The 19825-nt window shown below is 54.3% G+C and overlaps 1 protein-coding gene across 3 annotated transcripts; it reads right to left on the reverse strand.

The window, feature by feature from the left end:
- Positions 1-1366: 1366 nt before the first annotated feature.
- On the reverse strand, positions 1367-19370 carry SYT3 (synaptotagmin 3). 3 transcript variants are annotated; one of them, XM_025367137.1, is made up of 11 exons: positions 19299-19370; positions 18518-18655; positions 16750-16912; positions 11754-12279; positions 9284-9671; positions 8546-8764; positions 5368-5488; positions 4789-4960; positions 4557-4689; positions 2149-2217; positions 1367-1869 (listed from the first exon to the last, which is right to left on the reverse strand). In XM_025367137.1, exons 3-10 carry the CDS (start codon positions 16895-16897, stop codon positions 2152-2154), a joined length of 1773 nt encoding a protein of 590 aa, XP_025222922.1. In that variant the 5' UTR covers positions 16898-16912; positions 18518-18655; positions 19299-19370; the 3' UTR covers positions 1367-1869; positions 2149-2151. The 3 variants fall into 3 exon arrangements, with proteins under 3 accessions (XP_025222922.1, XP_025222924.1, XP_025222925.1); XM_025367139.1 differs by having other exon boundaries at positions 16750-17280; positions 19299-19331; XM_025367140.1 differs by lacking the exons at positions 18518-18655; positions 19299-19370 and having other exon boundaries at positions 16750-17535.
- Between the last annotated feature and the right edge of the window lie 455 nt (positions 19371-19825).

Below are 19825 nucleotides of genomic sequence, written 5' to 3' on the forward strand. Positions count from 1 at the left end.
TTGGACCAATCCCAGGCAAGATGGTAAGGAGAGGAAGAGGAGGAGTCAGCAAAGGCAGGAGGCGGGCCCAAGAGTCTGCCCAAACTGGACCCAATGATTGGCCCGGGGTGTCTCCAAGGTCTGAGCTGGACCAGTCAGAATCCTGTTCCTGAATGACACAGCAGCTGAGAGACAGCTGATTCTCACATTGTTTCCTCTGAAGTTATCTCTCTGAAGGCAATTACAACAAGTCTTGTTAATTTCTTGCAATGGCAGCAGATCCTGTTAATTTCCTACCCAACTATAGTTCCCCTCCCCATGCTTCCTCTAGGCAAAGTCCGCACCCCACCATGGGGACTGGAAATGACAGATGTTCATTAGCCAGACCGCTCTGCAACTCGGGGTAGCCACACAGCCGGGTTCTGGCAAGAGAGAAATAAGGAGAATTATTCTGTGGAGGAAAAAAGGGGAACACAGAAGGGGAGGCCCCGGTCTACACTGCCTGCTTTAGATGCCAGTGTGTGAGAACACGATGCTGCTATAGACAGTTTGTACTCAGGAGGGGAATGAACACCAATCTCAGAGATGCCAACTAAAGCCTAATGTTGTTGAGCAGCCGAACCAACCCTGGGACTGTCTTTGAAAAATCTGATATGCAAACATGGAAAAAAATCTTTTCACTTAAGCTCTTTCAGTGGAGAAGTTTTTGTTTGTTTGTTTTGCAGCCAAAGGTATCATAACAGATACAGCATTTTACACCTGGAGCTCCAAGTGGCCATCTCATTGCCACTGCAAACACCTGAGAGAGAAGTCAGTAGCCAGGCGCAGTGGCTCACACCTGTAATCCCAGCACTTTGGCAGGCCAAGGCGGGCAGATCACAGGAGGTCAGGAGTTCGAGTCCAGCCTGGCCAACGGGGTGAAACCCCGTCTCTACTAAGAATACAAAAACTTAGCCAGGCACGGTAGCAAACGGCCGTAATCCCAGCTACTCAGGAGGCTGAGGCAAGAGAATCGCTTGAAACCAGGAGGTTCCAGTGATCACACCACTGCACTCCAGCCTGGGCAACAAGAGTGAAACTCCATCCAAACAAAAAAGAGGAAAGCGGAAGTGAAAGAATCCCTTGAACACCTGGATCTAACCATGCCTGAAGTCCCTCTGTGTTCATAGGCTTTCCATGGACAGAGGTCTTTCAATTCTGTTTATGGTTTTGGGTTGAATTTTGTGTTCTGTACTCACAATGATCCTGGCTAACACCATTTTTATAAACTGAGGCTCAGCGAGATCATTAAGTTGCCCAGTCATAGAAAGAAACACAAATTTGTCTATTGCAGAGCCAGCATGTTCCAATCCAGCTTCCTAGTCTCAGAGAGGACAGGAGGCCCAGGTGGAGTGAGACCCACGGAGTGTGTTTATTCTGGCGTTGATAGCAGCAGCAGTGGGGGGACCGGCTAGACGCGGGGTGTGGCGAACAGAAGGGGTGGACACAGGTGTGTGTGTGTCTGAAAGGACAGAGAGGATTGGCCCATTGACATTCACGGCGAGAACAAGGGTCGGGACACCAAGTCTTGGACGAACAGCAAAGTGACAGAGACAGACAGAGGGCTTTTGGGGGCAGGGGTCCCCCAGACATGCATGGCCCCTCGCCTCAAGGGGGAGCCCCAGGGAAGAAAAGACAGACACAGTGGAGGCTGAATGCCCCCCACCCTGAAAGAAGGAGCTGGGCCGGCCTCCTCCCATCCTCTCGCTTCCAGGGGTAGGAAGCCTAGGGCCAGGGCTGCCCTGCACCAGCAGCTCGGACGTTATGGCTTCAAGGAGATGAATTCACGGTCCGGGCAGGAAAGGATGGGGTCCTGAGGGAGCCTGGTCCGATCCCGGGCCTAGGCCAGACCTGCACGATGGAGCAGGAGAGGAGGGGTCAGCGATGGCAGAGAACTGCGTCACGACCTCCTGCAGCTCCATCACCACCCAGAGACCCAGGAGTCCCAGGTCCAGCCCCTCCTCCCTCAGAGCCAGGAGTCCAGGCCCCCGGCCCCTCTTCCCTCAGACCCAGGAGTCCAGGCCCCCGGCCCCTCCTCCCTCAGACCCAGGAGTCCAGGCCCCCGGCCCCTCCTCCCTCAGACTCAGGCATCTCCACCCCCAGCCCCTTCCCTGTGGCCAGGCTCCTTACCCCTCACTCAGAGTTCTCTTTCTCTGATAGTCCTTTGCTGCCTTTTGTGAAGCTGGTCAAAGTCTTTTCCTAAAGGAGAAAGTCCAGAAGGTTCAGGAGTGAGGGACAGAGATTTGAAACAGACACTAATCATCAACAGGAGAAGACGTCAATCCTGTTTCATTATTTAGGATGCGCTTTCTCACTTGGCCCTGAAGCGATGGACAGATGGTATTACGATTCCATTCTACAGATGGAGAAATGGAGGCACAAAAAAGAGGAGTCTCTGCAAATGCGAGGAGAGATGGGGCTGTAGGGATGAGTGCGGCAGGTCCTGCACGGCATCAGAGGAGCTGAGACTCTGTCCTGGGGCCACTGGGGAGCCACGGGAGGGCTGTGAGCAAGGAAGGGGAGGAGAAGCTCTGGGTGTAGAAGGATCTTCTGAGGCCACAGGGAGCACGAGGGGCTGAAATTCATGGGCAGTGTCAGGGCTGGGCCCAGGCTCTGTGCCGCCAGTGTTGCCCAACATGGGCAGTGGCTCACCAGAAACTCCTCAGGTTTGTGGGATGAATTAATGAATGGATGAATGAGTGAATGACAGAAGGAGGGAGTAGCCTCCATCCTATCCACCTTAGTAGAGTCCTCATCTCTTCCAATCTCAAATCTGAGCTCTGTGCCCAGCTGCTCGGTCCCTCATCATCACTGGAAAAAAACCCATGGCAGGGCCGGACTCAATCTGGTGATGTGGTGAAAGTTTCACCCGGTACTAAATGTAAATGTGTGCCCCAAATGCAGCAATCAAGATAAATAATATTTAATGCAATATTGGCCAGGTGCGGTGGTTCGTGCCTGCAATCCCAACACTTTGGGGGCCCGAGGTGGGTGGATCACTTGGAAGTTTGAGAGCAGCCTGGCCAACATGGTGAAACCCTGTCTCTACAAAATAAATAAATAAATAAAATAATAAAATAAAATAAAATAAAATAAAATAAAATAAAAATTTAGCTGGGTGAGGTGGCACACACCTGTAATCCCAGCTACTTGGTAGGCTGAGGCAGAAGAATCACTTGAACTCAGGGAGGGGAAGGTTGCAGTGAGCCAAGATTGCAGCGCTGCACTCTAGGCTGGGTGGCAGAGTGAGACTCTGTCTCAATAATAATAATGATGCAATATTTTTTAAAAATCAAAATTAATGCAAAACAAATCCATGATGAACAAAATATCAAATTTTTAAAAAGGGCCAGTCTCATGCCACATTAGACTGCTATTCCAAAGGAAATGTGTGTGCCCCTATATACTTGCTTTTTTTTTTTTTTAAGGAGAGGGTTTCTTGCTCCATTGCCCAGGCTGGAGTGTGGTGGTGAGATCATAGCTCACTGCAGTAACAAACTCCTGGGCTCAAGGGATCCTCCTGCCTCAGCCTCCCGAGTAGCTGGGATTGCAGGCGCCCGCCACCACACCCAGCTGCTTTTTGTATTTTTAGTAGAGACAGGGTTTCGCCATGTTGGCCAGGCTGGCCTCGAACTCCTGGGGTCAAGTGATCCTCCCACTTCAGCCTCCCAAAGTGCTGGGATTACAGGTGTGAGTCACCTCACCTGGCCCCATTTTAAAAAATAAAGTCCACTCAGTATGCTATGACCAAGTAATTTTCACAGCCTGCTCTTAACACAACACAAACCAAAACAAATAAAAACCCCACTCCATCTCCATCTTCTCACCCAGTTTCTCCTCTCTGTTTTTCCTTTCCTTTCCTTCCTTCCTTCCCTCCCTCCTTCCTTCCTTTCTCTTTCTTCTTCTTCTTTTTTTTTTTTTTTTTTTTTTTGCTGTTGTTATTGTTGAGACAGAGTTTCGCTCTTGTTGCCCAGGCTGGAGTGCAATGGCGCCATCTCGGCTCACCACAACCGCCACCTCCCAGGTTCAAGTGATTTTCCTGCCTCAGCCTCCCAAGTAGCTGGGATTACACGCACGTGCCACCACACCCAGCTAATTTTGTATTTTTAGTAGAGACAGGGGTTTCTCCATGTTGGTCAGGCTGGTCTCGAACTCCTGACCTCAGGTGATCCGCCCGCCTCGGCCTCCCAAAGTGCTGGGATTACAGGCGTGAGCTACCGCGCCCGGCCCCCTCTATTTTCAACTTAGCCTCATGGGTAACAACAGCAGCGACCACTTACAGAACGTTTAACTCAGCACATCTCACCTCTATCCTAACAGAAGATGCTATCAACAGTCCCATTTCCTAGTGAGTAAACTGAGGCACGGAACGCTTGGGTAACTGGCTCTAAGCCACACAGCTGAAGTTGGCACAGCAGGGATTGAAACCGAGGATGCCTGGTTCTGTGGCTTATAAACATGCAGGGCGTTCATTGCATGGATGAAGGGGCCGAGGGCGCACGGGTGCTTGTCAGGGGTGGGTGTGGGACCCCACTCACCTCCACTAGCTGATGCCAGTGCTCCACGGGCTTGCGGGGGTTGGCCAGCATCTCCGCCCAGTGCTCGCGGCCGTGCGGGTCGGCAGCGTCGGGGCCCACGCGGCACACGCCGATCACCTCGTTGTGCCCGATGCTGGGGGTTGGGGTCGGTAAAGACCAGAGGAGGGCGGTGGGAGGGCCTGTCCCCACCCCAGCCCTCCTGCCTGCCCCCTGTCCGGGCCGCGCCCCTCACCAGTCGTAGTCCACCACGGCGATGCTGAGCCCCACGTTCTCCACGCTCTCGGGGGCCACGTCGAACACCAGCGCCTCATTGTACGTGGGGTTCAGCGTGTTCTTCTTGATGGAGGTTTTCCGCTTCTTCAGACGCCGCCCCTCGCTGATCAGAGAGGCCTTCACGTAGGGGTCTGGGAACAGCAGTGAAGCAAGGAACAGAGATTCCCTCCCTCAGACCTAGGGGTCCAGGACCTCAGTCCCCGAGCTCCTCCTCCCTCAGACCCAGAGGTCCGGGATCCCAGACCCCCAGCCCCTCCTCCCTCAGGCCCAGGAGTCCAGACGCCAGGTCCTCCTCCCTCAGACCCAGGAGTTCAGATCCCCAGCCCCTCCTCCCTCAGACCCCGGAGTCCAGATCCCCAGCCCCTCCTCCCTCAGACCCAGGAGTCCAGGCCCCCGGCCCCTCCTCCCTCAGACCCAGGAGTCCAGACCCCCGGCCCCTCCTCCCTCAGACCCAGGAGTCCAGACCCCCGGCCCCTCCTCCCTCAGACCCAGGAGTCCAGACCCCCGGCCGGTCCTCCCTCAGATCCACGATCCTCACCTGAGAAGCCAGTGAGGTCCATCGCTTTGAGGTTAGAGGCTTTGATGATGGTCACGGTGAGGCGCCCGGCCGTGGGGAGGTAGCAGAGTGAGAAGTTGAGCTCCCCAAGATCTGCCTTTTCCTGCAGGTGGGGAAAAGGTCAGTGATATCGTGCCTCAGCCCCTCCTCAACTCTCCCTGATTTTCTCTCCCATTGGAGCCTCCCGCTCTCCACCCTGACATCCGGGCTCAGGCTTCCTATCCACTTAACAATCTGACTCTGGGCCAAGACCCAGTAACTCCCTGGCCACAGCTGCCCATGACCGTCAAAGCCTATTTGTTCTGTAGGGAAGATTGGAAGAAGCATGAGTGAGGGGAGAGAGAGAGAAGGTGAGAGAGAGAGAAAACACAGAGAGAAATAGACTGAGACAGAAGCCAAAACACTGAGGGATGCAGCAGGAAAGACAGACCCACAGGCAAAGTTCTAAAGTCAGAGGGACAGAGGCCCAGAGGCAGGCAGACAGAGACCCAGAGAGAGGGGGACAAAGACCCAGAGAGAGAGGGGGACAGAGACCCAGAGAGAGGAGGACAGAGACCCAGAGAGAGAGGGAGAAAGAGACCCAGAGACAGAGAGATAGAGACCCAGAGACAGAGAGATAGAGACCTAGAGAGAGGGAGTACAGAGACCTAGAGAGAGAAAGAGAGAGATATAGAGAGAGAGACCCAGAGAGAGACAGAGGTCCGGAGAGAGAGAGGGACACAGATAGTGGGTTGGGGTGTATAAAGACCCAGAGACAGTGATAGTTACCTAGAATTAAAGTGGAGGGACAGAGACCAGAGAATGAGAGAGAAACCTAGACTTAGACACCCTAGTCCCTGTACCGAAAGAGAGAGAGACAGAGAGAGACGAACTCAGACAGAGTGGGACAAAGACGGAGCAGAGACACACACACAAACCAGCCTGAGAGAGGGCAGATTCATCAGCCTCCACTGAAGTTTCCAGGACCGCCCCCAACCCTGACACACAGGCTGGAGCCATGCTGGAGCTAGCTGGGAGCTTTGACCAACCCGGCCCAGCCCTGCAGCCTCCCAGCTGCGCCAGCCCAGGGCCCTGGACTCCCCACTCACTCCCGTCAGGGCCTCTGTCCAGGCTGCCCCTCTGCCAGAACATTCTTCCCTCTATCTCCTCCTTGGCCTTTGAGCCTCTCCTCATTCCACAAGCTCCCAGCTCCCCTACAGCCCTGCACATCTCCTTCTGTGCCTCCCCATAACCCTAGCCCCTGACACAAGGCCCAGCCACCTAGACCTGGAGCTGCCGAGGGCTGTCTGGGGTCCCCAGGCCCTGCTCCTGAAAAAGCAGTGGTTGAAGAAATGAATGAAGGCTGGGTGCAGTGGCTGATGCCTGTAATCCAAGCACTTTGGGAGGCTGAGGTGGGCGGATAACTTGAGCTCAGGAGTTCGAGACCAGGTTGGCCAACATGGCGAAACCCCGTTTCTACTAAAAATACAAAAATTAGCCGGGTGTGGTGGCGCATGCCTGTAATCCCAGCTACTTGGGAGGCTGAAGCAGTAGAATCACTTGAACCCAGGAGGTGGAGGTTGCAGTGAGCTAAGATTACACCACTATACTCCAGCCTGGGTGACAGAGGGAGACTCTGACTCAAAAGAGAGAGAGAGAGAGAGAGAGAGAGAGAAAGAGAGAGAGAGAATACACGAATCAGTGGAATGAGTGAGGAAAACTTCAAGTGATGATGATGGAGAGAGAAAATGAGAAGGGTGAGCACAAGAATGAGGCCAGCATGGATACAGAGAGAAGGCCCTGGGATGGGGCTGTCACGGCTGATGACCGGGAGCAGGAGCTGGTGGAACCCATGGGGCCCTGGGAACAGGGACCTTGGAACTGGGCACTTCAATCCCAAAGGCTGGGCTTGGGAGGCCAAGCAGGAAGACTGGGGAGAGCACCATGAAGAAGCCTAGAGGAAAAGCTATAGGCACCCAGCTCAACTGGACATCTGTCATTGGACAGATGGGGAAACTGAGGCTCAGAGAAGGAAAGGACCTTGAGGAGATCTAGTCCTCTCCTGATATGAAGGCCACCCTCCCCACAACAGACACACAGCTACCCCAGACTGGCAGAGAACTGGAATGTTGGATAATTCACAGATCAGATTGGAGTGGGGGCGCTGTAAAGTTGAGGATCTGAGATTTGTTGGGGCAGAAGAGCTCAGGACACACACACAACAAGTACCTAAGAGTGGGGCTGGGGAGGGATTGGAGGTACAGGGACAACGAGGTGCCAGAGGGCAGGGGTCATAAGGAATAAGGAAGAGGCCATTGGGCCCTGTAATCTGGATGCTGGGAGAACTGGGGAGTGTCTGGATACTGGGGATCCCAGGATGGCGGAGGCCTAGGGGATCAGGCTATCAGGATTTGGGCAGGGACCATGAAAAAACAGAGGGTGAGAATATGAAAGAGTTCCCATGTCAGGAGTTGGGAAAATTCAGAAGTTCAGAGATTAGAGAGGGATTGGGGCTTCTAGAAGTCCAGAACTTGGAAAGTCAGGAAGTTGGAAGGTCAGAAGTCTGGGGGGAGAGGGGAGAAGTCATGGGGCTGAGGCAGGAAGGCATCCGATGGCAAAGGGGGTGGGAGGTTGGAAAATCGGATCCAGGCCTGATGCTAATATTTGGCGACGTTGAGGAGAGGAAGGGTGTCTATTGTATCATTCTCTGTTGTTTTTTGTTTTGTTTTGTTTTTGAGACAGAGTTTCACTCTTGTTGCCCAGGCTGGAGTGCAATGGCATGACCTCTGCTCACAGCAACCTCCACTTCCTGGGTTCAAGCGATTCTCCCTCCCGAGTGTCTGGGATTACAGGCATGTGCCACCACGCCTGGCTAATTTTTGTATTTTTAGTAGAGATGGGGCTTCTCCATGTTGGCCAGGCTGCCCTTGAACTCCCAACCTCAAGTGATCTGCCCGCCTCAGCCTCCCAAAGTGCTGGGATTACAGGCATGAGCCATGGCGCCCGGCCCATTCTCTATTCTTGCCTGTAAGTTTGCAATCTTCCCCAGTGTGATACATTTTAACAGAAAAATGCGGGGACAGGAAGTGAGGAAGTTATGAAGTCTGAAGGCAGGGGACTTGCAACCTGGGGGGCGCTCAGGGCCCTGGGAAGGGGAAGGTCAGGGGAGGGGGCCACTGACCGAGCCGCCCTCCACGATGTCCCTCCAGAGCGGGCGGTCAGGGGGCTGCTCGGCCAGCTCCAGGAGGTTGTCCAGCACCACCTGGCCGATGAGGTCGTGCCGCGAGAAGCGGTCAAAGTCATAGACGCTGAAGTGCAGTTTGCGTTGGGCCAGCTCGGCCAGGGGCACCGAGAATTGAAACGTCTCATTGAAGACGGGGTTCAGGGTCTTCCTGTGCACCTGGCGGTGGTGGGTGACAGGAGACAAGACACCGTGCCCATAAGCCCCTCCTCCACAGGATCCAGGAGTCCAGGACCCCAGCCCCTCCTCCCTCAGACCCAGGAGTCCAGGCCCAGCACCTCCTCCCTCAGACCCAGGAGTCCAGACCCAGCACCTCCTCCCTCAGACCCAGGAGTCCAGGCCCAGCCCCTCCTCCCTCAGACCCAGGAGTCCAGGACCCCAGCCCCTCCTCCCTCAGACCCAGGAGTCCAGACCCAGCGCCTCCTCCCTCAGACCCAGGAGTCCAGACCCAGCACCTCCTCCCTCAGACCCAGGAGTCCAGGCCCAGCCCCTCCTCCCTCAAACCCAGGAGTCCAGGCCCCCAGCTGCTGCTTCCTCAGACCCAGGAGTCCAGGACCCCAGCCCCTCCTCCCTCAGACCCAGGAGTCCAGACCCCAGCTCATCCTCCCTCAGACCCAGGAGTCCAGACTCCTAGCTCCCTCTCTGTGGGACCCCGGTGTCCAGCCTGCTGCTCCGGACCTTGGTCTGAAATTTTTTCTTTCGGTCAGGCAGCAGGTAGATCTTGACATAGGGGTCTGAGAAGCCGTTGGAATCCTTGGCAGGGAGGTCCAGGGCCTGCAGGATCCTCACCACCAGCTGGTCTGAGCCATAGAGGTACCGCAGGGCGAAGCTGATGCGGCCACAGGGTGCCCCTGTGCCTGCTTCTCCGGAGCCTGGGGCCCCCCCAACCCGCCGGCCACCAGGGCCAGTCCCCTGGTACAGCTCGGGCTTAATCTGCCCAATGAGTTTGGCTTTTTCCTCGCCGCCAGGCAGGGGTAAGGGCAGGGCGGGTGGCCGCTCCTCACTGTTGGGGTCCGGCTGGGAGGTCAGAGTCTGCTGGGTGAGGGGTCGGGGCAGGGCTGGGTACCTGTAGCGGGTGGGGGAGACCAAGGTGAGGTCAGTGACTCTGATCTTTGCATGCAGACACTTGAGAGATTCCTCCCTGCCTTTCCCTCTGTCACCCAGCCAGGTGGCCACAAGTGCCCTCCTTTGCTCACTGTGTGAGCTTGAGGGAGCCACTGGACTCTCTGAGCCTCAGTTTCCCCATTGGTATCTGGGGGCATTCCCTCCCTCCCTCCCTTTCTTCTTTCTTTCCTTCTTTCCTTCTTTTTTGAGACGGAGTTTTGCTCTTCTCGCCCAGGCTGGAGTGCAAAGGCATGATCTCGGCTCACTGCAACCTCTGCCTCCCAGGTTCAAGCAGTTCTCCTGCCTCAGCCTCCCGAGTAACTGGGAGTACAGGTGTGTGCCACCATACCTGGCTAATTTTTATATTTTTAGCAGAGACGGGGTTTCACCATGTTGGTCAGGCTGGTCTCAAACTCCTGACCTCAGATGATCCGCCTGCCTTGGCCTCCCAAAGTGCTGGGATTACAGGCGTGAGCCACCGCGCCCAGTCTCATTCTCCCCATTTCAAAGCTAGCTCCAGCCTATACCTGTGAATGCACCAGCTTTCAGTAACCTCCTTTGGGCCTCAAGCTGGCGACCCAGGATGCTTCTCCATGGACCCCCGACGCCCCACATAACACAGACCTTCCTTGAACCCTCTTCTGCCCTTCTCTTAATCTCCCTGGCCGTCTCTCCTCTCTATCCCCACTGTCCTGGTCACAGCTCAGGCCTTGTCCTCTCCTGAACTCTCAGCCTCCAGTGTCTCCCTCCAGCCCACCCCATGTGGCCCCAGAGGGTTCCTTCTATACCCAGAGCTGACTCTGCCCCTCCCCTGCTCACAGCCCTCCCATGGCTTTTCAGTGCCCTCAGGACAAAGTCCCAGAGCCTCAGCCTGGCACTCAAAGCCCCATGTGGTCTGGTGTCCGTAGCCACATCTCTCAAGTTTTCTTTTTTCTTTTCATTTTTTTTTTTTTTTTTTTTTGAGATGGAGTCTCACTCTGCTGCCCAGGCTGGAGTAGAGTGTGCAATCTTGGCTCCTGGGTTCAAGAGATTCTCCTGTCTCAGCCTTCTGAGTAGCTGGGATTACAGACACATACCACCACGCCCGGCTATTATTATTTTTTGTATTTCTAGTAGAGACGGGGTTTCGCCAGGCTGGTGTCGAACTCCTGACCTCAAGTGATCTGGCCACCTCGGCCTCCCAAAGTGCTGGGATTACAGGCATGAGCCACTGTGCCCAGCCTGAAGTTTTCTTTTTTTCAAACTTATTCTCATGCCTTGGTGACTAAGGCATGGTGCCCTGGCTGTCCCCTTGGTGTGGGCTGTCCCCAGAATGCACTATGATCTCGTTCTCCTCTTGTCTTTGCCTGGGCCGCTCCCTTCACCTGGAATGCCCAGGTCACAGCCCTGACTCTTTGCCTGACTAACTCTCCCTCAGCCTGCGGGTCTCAGCTGAGACACCTCCACCTCCAGGAAGCTTGCAGCCTTCTCCCAGCTGTGGTCCCCTGAGCCGCTTTCCTGCCTCACCAGCCCAGCTACACCAGGACAGCCAGTCTGGGGGCCGCCTCCCCTGCACTGTGAGTAACAGGAGGGCAGAGTCCGGTGTTTTCCTAACACCCTGCTCAGGCCTAGTTTATATTAGTGCTCAATATACATTTACAGGTATATTGAGGAATAATGAATGAAGGAACTCCAGGTCCTACTACCAATCCTGGCTTAGAGTGAAAGGGGGTGAATTGCCTTGTGCCACAGGGACTTGGGGATCCAACCTCATTCTCCTCTACTTTCCTGTCCTGAAGTCCTTTCCCCAGTCTCCTCCCTCTGGACCCAGGAATTCAGGCCCCCAGTCCCCTACTCCTTCGGGTCCAAGGGGTCTAGACCCCATAGCCCCAACCTCCCTCAGAGCCAGGAGTCTAGGGCCCCACCCTCCTCTTTCCCTAAGATCCCGGAGTCAATACCCCGATTTCCCTCCAAATCCCGAACCCATAAGAACCATAGATGGGAAAGAGACACAGAGGAGGAGCAGAAGTTCAGAGTGGACCCCCAGTCAAGTATCCTCTCTCACCTGGTGGTGGGTGCCAGGCTTGTGACCTGCTGATGTGACTGGGCGCTGGGCAAGCCCCCACTACTGGGGGGCAGCAGGAGCAACCCAGAGCCTGCTCCCCCCTCGGAGGGCAGCTCAGGGGATGTTTGGCTCGGTTTGACCCCAGCGGCCACTGCAGCTGCTGCAGCCTCTGGATACGAGTCCATGTCCAAGTAGGAGGGCTCAGGGGTGTCAGAACCCCCCAGGCTGCCTGGCTCCAGCAGCTCAGCAAAGGGTGGATGGTGGGCGGTGTGGGCATGGTGGTGTGGGCCACCCAGCAGAGGATGGCCACCCAGGCCAGCACCGAGGTGGTGCCCGCCGCCGCCTACCAGGCCTGCCAGCCCAACACCAGGGCCCAGGTCTTTGCGCAGGGGGCCACCACCTACTGCCGAGCCTCCCTTGTCCCGCCAGGGCACCCAGCACAACTTCCAGGACACGAAGAGAGAGACACCCAGAAGGACAATGCCACAGAATGTCACGATGACCGACAGCAGGCTCACGGAGATGTCTGAAGAGAATGAGGACAGAGGTAGGGGTCAGGATGGGGTCACAGTACCTCCTCCCTCTGCTGTCCCCAAAGAGTTAACCCTTCATATTTGCCATGCAATTGTCCATGCAATCGCAAGTGCCAGGCACTTTACACGTATTACTTAATATATGTTCTACAACTCTACAAGGTAAGTATTGTATTTTTTTTTTAAAGAGATGGAATCTCTGTTACTCAGGCTGGAGTGCAGTGGCATGATCATAGCTCACTGCACCCTTGAACTCCTGGGCTCAAGCAATCCTCTTGCCTCAGCCTCTCAAGAAGCTGGGACTACAGGTACTTGCTATCACACCTGGCTAACTTTTAAATTTTTTTGTAGAGATGAGGTCTTGCTATGTTGCCCAGGCTGGTCTCGAACTCCTGGCCTCAAGCAATCTTCCCACCTTGGCCTCCCAAAGTGCTGTGATTACAGATGTGGCCACTGTGCCCAGCCCAGTATTTCTACATAACCATTTTAAAGATGAGGAAACTGAGACACAGAGAGATTCAGTGATTTGTTTAAAGCTTTACAAGTAACAAATGACAGATCTGAGATTTGAATCCAGCAGTCTGTCTCCAGATTTTATTCTCTTAATCACTAGACTTTGGTGCCTCTCTATAAGAGAACACAACATGTGAGGTAGCACCAAGGTCCTGCAAAATGCTCAGAGATGGTCAAGGAAGCAGGGACCCTGCATGACACAGTTAGGCAGGTCAGGGTTTAAATCACGCTTGCTGTGTGGCCTTGGGAACGTATCTTAACCACTCTGAACCTTACACTTCCCATTTCCCAAGTAGGAAAAATCAGTTCTTCTCTCTTATAGTAGTTTGAAGGAATGCAGAAGGTAAATCACATGTGGAAGATAATAACAAACATATCTTGAGGGGTGATTACATACCAGATATCTCAGTACTTTATAGGGGTCAGGTTATTTAAGCCTGCCAGGCACTACATGAGGTTAGCAACATATTTATCCCTGTTTTCCACAAAAGAAAACTGAGATCAGTATACCTGTAATCACCTGCTCAAAGTTCATAGCTGGTAGGTGGTAGAGTCAGGATTTAAGCCTGGGAAGCCTGGTTTCAAAGCCCATGGTCTTCACCATGATGCTATCACACCTCAATGCTTCCCAATAAATAGTAGTTCACATGTGAATTTTTATTAGAATAATAAATCCTATTGCTGCCACCATGTGTGTCCAACACCATCAACACCATAGCTAACACAATCTGAATGCCACATATGTGCTGATATGCCTTGCAGAGAAATCCAAGTACAGAATTGTTCTTACAACCAAAGGTTTTGGGCTTCTTCAGTAATTGGTACCAGGAGTGGGGTTTTTCAGAAGTGACCTTCAAGGAACGGGAATTTATTTTGAAATGGACTTCTGGATGTTGGCAAAGTGAGAGTGAAAATCCCTACTCCAAACAGACAGTGGATTATGGTGGGGAAGCAGGTAGGAAGGCCATTGCCAGCAAGGACAGCTGAGTGGAACGGCTGTGTCCAGTTACATTAGGGGACACACAGCAGGAAGGGGATGCCTTCTTGTCCTGTACTGCTCAGTGAAGCTATAGTGGTGTGTGACATTAATCCTTATGACATTATATAACTTTGAAATGACTTATCCCATTTTACATATGAGAAAACAGGCTCTGAGAGAGAGGAAGTGGCCCTGCAGGGACACATACCAGGCACTGGCAGAACTCTGGGTTTCCTTCTCCCCTCCCTCTTAGGGTGCTTTATTTATTTATGTATTTATTTTATTTTTTTGGAGGCAGTCTTGCTCTGTCGTCCAGGCTGGAGTGCAGTGGTATGATCTCAGTTCACTGCAGCCTCTACCTCCCAGGTTCAAGCACTTCTTGTGCCTCAGCCTCCTGAGTAGCTGGGACAACAGGTGGGCACCACCACACCTGGCTAATTTTTGTATTTTTGGAATAGACGGGGTTTTGTTATGTTGACCAGGCTAGTCTCGAACTCCTGGCCTCAGATCCATCCACCTCAGCTTCCCAAAGTACTGGGATTACAGGCATGCACCACCATGCCTGGCCAGACTGCTCCTTTTTTTTTTTTTTTTTGAGACAGAGTCTCGCTGTGTCACCCAGGCTAGAGTGCAGTGGTGTGATCTCGGCTCACTGCAAGCTCCGCCCCCTGGGTTCATGCCATTCTCCTCCCTCAGCCTCCCGAGTAGCTGGGACTAAGGTACCCACCACCATGCCCGGCTAATTTTTTGTTTTTGTGTTTTTAGTAGAGATGGGGTTTCACCCGTGTTAGCCAGGATGGTCTCAATCTCCTGACTTCGTGATCCACCCACCTCAGCCTCCCAAAGTGCTAAGATTACAGGTGTGAGCCACCGCACCCGGCCCAGAGTGCTCCTTTTTAAGTGACCAACACTCACTGAGCATTCTGGGAGGCCTGTTAGAAACCAGAGGCAAGGACTTTACGAACCTCCTGAACACAGGGTGAGTTGAGAAAACAGGGTCATTATGGAGAAAAATTAAACAGATGCTTTCCCCTACTGCCAGCCTGATTCAAACCCTGTTCAACTCAGAACATGGATCCCACACACCCTGACAGGTTCGCCATTCCTGTCTGCACAGACCGGGGAGCTATTTGGGCATGGAGAGGTGGTGTAGTTGTGCAGTAGAAGATTCACCTTGTCCAGAGAAAGGTTTGGCCCTTGATCAGCTCCTGGGAGGGAACTTCTAAGCCCAGGGAATGTCCTGCCTGATTAGAGTGTCTTTGTTTATCTGGAGCCTTGGATCATGCGGCATAGTCTATGCTAACACTGTGATGTATGCTGGAGGCCTCTGGCTCAACCTCTGGAGGAGCTGGAGACTGAAGTCAGCCACACCAGCAATCAGCCACGTATATGGGACTGGCCCCCAATAAAAACCTTGCACACCAAGGCCCAGGTGAGCTTCCCCGGTTCGTAATAGACTGTGCATGCTGTCACACGTCATTGCTGGGAAAATTAAGCACTGTCCATGTCACTCCACTGGGAGAGGATGACTGGAAGCTCACACCTGCTCTGTCCTGGATTCTGCCCTGGGTCCCTCTTCCCTTTACTGACTTCAGTCTGTATCGTTTCACTGTAATAAATCATAACCATGAGTATAACAGTTTCCGGCCAGGCACGGTGGCTTATCCCTGTAATCCCAGCACTTTGGGAGGCTGAGGCAGGTGGATTACTTGAGGTCAGGAGTTTGAGACCAGCCTGGCCAACATGATGAAACCCTGTCTCTACTAAAAATACAAAAAAAATTAGCTGGGTGTGGTGGCGGGCGCCTGTAATCCCAGCTACTCGGGAGGCTGAGGCAGGAGAATCGCTTGAACCTGGGAGGCGGAGGATGCAGTGAACCGAGATCCCACCGTTACACTCCAGCCTGGGCAACAAGAGTGAAACTCTATCTCAAAAACAAACAAACAGACAAACAAAAACAGTTTCCTGAGTTCTGTGAGTCAATGATTCTAGCAAATCATCGAAGCTGATGGTGGTCGTGAGGACTCCCAAACTACAGTGCTGTACTAGACTACGCAGGATTCAGTTTTGCCTCTGCTACCATCGAGCCTCTGGGCAAGTGACCGCTGCTCTCTCAGCCTTATCCCTCATGAATGTCACCTGGACATCCTGCACGTGAGGTGCCAGGCCCTGCCCTGGGGCTCAGCAGGTGCGACTGTGGTTGTAATCACTCAGCACATGCTCCCTCTCATCAGCGTTTCCTCATCTGGGCAACGGCACTCATAATGTTTCCTCGTTCCCAGAACCCTGCTGCTTTCCAGCTGTGTGACTTTGGACAGGTCACTTCACCCTTCTCAGCCTCAGTTTCCTCTGTTGAAAATGGGGATTGTATGTTCCACAAAGGGTCACTGTCTCAATGAGTAATCATTGAGATGTGCAAAGGGCCTCGCGTGCTGCCTGGACCACAGTGGGTGCCCAGTAAGCGAATCCCAGCATCGAATGAATGACCACTGCGTGCCCAGCATTGTTCTAAGTGCTTCCTGGGTGTTGCATCATTTAAGCCTTTCATCTGCTCGATGAGGCGTCCCTTTTATTATCCCCATTTTCCAGATGAGGAGACTGAGGCCCAGAAGTAGAGTCACTTACTTACAGCCATGCAGTTATTTAAGAAGTCAGGGACATGGAACTTGAACCCAAACAAGTCAGTCTGACTCAAGAGCCTGAGATTTACACAAGATGCACAGAGATATCTTAAGGGGGCATTTGGTGGTGGTAGTCAGAGGGAGGCCCACAGGGCAAAACTCAAAAAGCAGACCACACAGCTCCTTCTCCTTGGATCAGAGATTTGGGAGAGGGGCAGCAGCAGGCAGGATGGGGGCAAGACTCTGTGAGGGACTGACCCTGCAAGGGATGGAAAGCTGAGCAGTTCTGCTCCGAGTCACCCGGCCATAGTGCAGGCAGGGGGTTGGCCAAGACAGGCAGGGGTGCTGACCTGCATCTGGACCCCGGGGATAGCCTCGGATTCGGTCATTGAACTCCTGGCACCTGTTGCTGGTGTCAGCATCTCGGATCCGTGCACAGAGGTCTGAGACCAGGACGAGTGCCCGCCGGCAGAGGTCATCCTCGTAGTCTCCTGACATGGTGGCCGTCTGGTCCTGTGCGTGGGAGGGATGGGGCAAGGGTGCAGATGGGAAACAGAATGGGAGAGCAGGGTGGGCAGGTGTGGAGATAAGGGTGGAAGGAGACACCGAGCAAAGGAAGGATGGGCAAAGGGGACAGAGATTAGGGGCAGATGGATTAGGGATGGAGATTTGAGGAAGAAGGACAAGGTGACAGGTACTAGAGAGGGATGGACAAGGAAAAGGAATTAGGAGTGGACAGACAAGAGGGTAGAAATTAGGGATGGAGATAGTAACAGGGACTGGGTACGTCAAGGGGACAGAGATGGGTGTGAATGGAGTAGAGGACAGAGAATAGGGACAAATGAACAAGGAGGAAGAGACGGAGAAGGGCAGTGAAGGGACTAAGAATGAGAATGCACAAATAAAGGGATGGACAGATGAGGAAACAAAGATTAGGGCTGCACAGATGAAGGAACAGGAGTTAGGGATGAGCAGACAAGGTGCCAGCCATTCATCATTCATTCATTCAACAAATATCCCTCCAGCACCAACTGCGCCCTACGTGCTGTGCTGGTTGCTGCGAATCCAGCAGAGAACAAGGTCCTGGAGTTCTCTGACCTCCTGGTGTCACAATCCAACGAGAGGAAACATAGAGTGAACAAGCAAACAAAAACACATACACAAACCTGTCGTTCTCAGACTGACTGTCAGAAGCACTCCACAGGACACAGCCGGAGGATGCATCACAAAGGAACTCAGAGGGGGACGGTCAGGGAGGGCTCTCCCAGACCTGAAGGATGACATGGAGCCAGCCACAGGCGGGGGACAGTGGCACTGGGGTGGGGAAAAGCATTTTAGAGAAAGGCATTTTAGACAGCAGGAACAGGATGAGCAGGGACTTAGGGTAGGAAAGCACTTGGAGGGTCCAGGGACCAAGGAGGCCAGAGTAGGGTAGACGCAGGGAGGGCCAGGAGAGAAGGATGGATGCCGGTAGAGAGAGAGGAGGTGAATAGGTACAGTGGAGCCTGGGGGTGGAAAGGTGGAGATGCAGAGATGGGGACCAAGTTGAGGGAAGGAGACAGACAGGGAGGGGAGACAGAGATAATGTGAAGGGCAGACTGAGGCTCGGAAGAGATGAAGAGGTGAACAGGCAGGCAGAAGGAAAGTCAAGGATTGAGACTTGGGATGGACAGTGACAAGGAATGAACTGAGGTGTAATTAATTCACAGGGGCTCGAGAGACAAGGGGACAAGAGACGGTGAAGAGGGGCAGGCAGGAGTGTGGGCAGAAATATCTTTGAAAGAGAAATGGTCGAATGGGAGCATGGATGGGTGCGGAAATAAAGGACAGTGGATGATGGCTAGAGATCACAGACAAAAGGAGAGAGGAGGGCTGGGCAGGCAGACATGGGTTCATAAGGGAAGGTTCAATGAGCACATAAATGAGAGGAGGCTAGGAAGGAGAGGTGGATGTGAGGAGAGGGGGAATTAGTGACACATGGCTCGGAGCCAGGCATCAAGATGGGTTGAAGGGGATGCAGGGGAATTAGGAACAGACAGACCAGGGCTCACAGATGGACAGGTGTCGTGGGGGTGCTGCAGAAGGCCAGGACTCTAAGACAGGCATGGTCACACTCACCTGCGCTTATCTCTGCCGTGTCCTGGGTGGCAGCCGAGGCGGCGGCGGGCGGCAGCCCATGGGGGTTGTAGGGCGGACAAGGGACTGTGGACCCGTTCCCACGCGCTGGGTAATGAGAGGGGAAGTCTGATCTGGGAGCTGAGGCCAGGAGAAAAAGCTCAGCTTAAGAGTCACATCTTGTCCTGCTCGAGCCAGCTGCCCTACCCCAGGCGACCCACTGGGAGCCCGGCCACCCCCTCCCACCTCAGGGCCCCCAGCTCCCGTTAAGGGCTTAGAGACTACAATTCCCGGCAGGCCTCGCGCTCGCGCTGCTGCGACTTCTTAGACCCGGAGCTGCAGGGCTGCTGGGAGTTGAAGTCCTTAATGCCTCTCCGGGCTGCAGAGAGGATGGGATTTTTTTTTTTTTTTTTTTTTTTTTAAAGGTTGTGGGGGGGTTAAGATGCTGGGGTCCCAAGACGCTGCAGGGAGGGGAACAATGTGCAGGACTTCGAAAAGCCACGGAGCCCTAAGTCCTCAGGGGCCACGGAATGGGGAAACGATTTCCCCGCGCTGGAGATAGGTGGGCGACGGGTGGGGTACACCCAGGTGTTCGGGACCCCCTTCCAGGGCCACGTGCCCCTCCCCCGGGGTGGCCCGAGAGGGCTGCAGCGCTCCCACTCCCCGGCCCAAGATCCACGCGCCTCTGCATCTACCCCGCCCCCATGCGCCGGGGCCGACCCCCGGGATCGGGCTGGGGCTGGGGCTTTGGCAGGGGGAGGGGGAGGGGGAGGAGCGGACTCACCCGGAGCCGCCGCTGCCGCCGCCGCCGCCGCAGCCCCGCGCGCCCGCCGCGGTGCCGGCTCGGCTCCTCCCCTCGCCACTGTCGCAGGTCCGCGGCTCCTCCCCCTGCACTCCCTCCTTTCCCCACTTCGAACCCGCGGCAAGAAAGCCGAAATCACTTGGCCTCAGCAAGGAAGCAGGGAGATTTCCCGGGACCAAGGCAGCAGAGACCCAGTGGGTTTCCACACTGGGGACCCAGAGATCTGGGATCGTGACGTGCTGCTTCTCCAGGGTCTCCGTCCCGCTATCTCACAGAGGTGGAAGTCCAGGGACCCCAGGCCCCTCTTCCCGGGAACCCAGGACTTCAGGCCCTCCCACCTGAGCCGCTCTGAAGGCCGGTGGTGGGAGCGGCAGCTGAGACTCAAAGGTACAGGTGCCACAGCCAGAATAGAGGTATTAGCAGGGACCTGGGTTTGAATCCCAGCTGGGCCAACTCCTGCCTGTGTGCACCTCTTGCTCTGAGGCCCCGTTTCCTCGTCAGCAAAATAC

Source organism: Theropithecus gelada, chromosome 19 (genome assembly GCF_003255815.1).
Source record: "Theropithecus gelada isolate Dixy chromosome 19, Tgel_1.0, whole genome shotgun sequence".
NCBI classification, from domain to species: domain Eukaryota; kingdom Metazoa; phylum Chordata; class Mammalia; order Primates; family Cercopithecidae; genus Theropithecus; species Theropithecus gelada.

What these genes read in the sequence shown, in the direction of transcription:
- SYT3 (XM_025367140.1), bottom strand. Translation starts at nt 17,401, where the DNA reads ATGAATGATGAATGGCTGGCACCTTGTCTGCTCATCCCTAACTCCTGT. An exon ending in AGCCTGGCACCCACCACCAG is followed by an intron (nt 9,672 to 11,753) that starts GTGAGAGAGGAT and finishes CACCCGCTACAG; the next exon opens with GTACCCAGCCCTGCCCCGAC. An exon ending in ACTGGCATCAGCTAGTGGAG is followed by an intron (nt 2,218 to 4,556) that starts GTGAGTGGGGTC and finishes TTTCTCCTTTAG; the next exon opens with GAAAAGACTTTGACCAGCTT.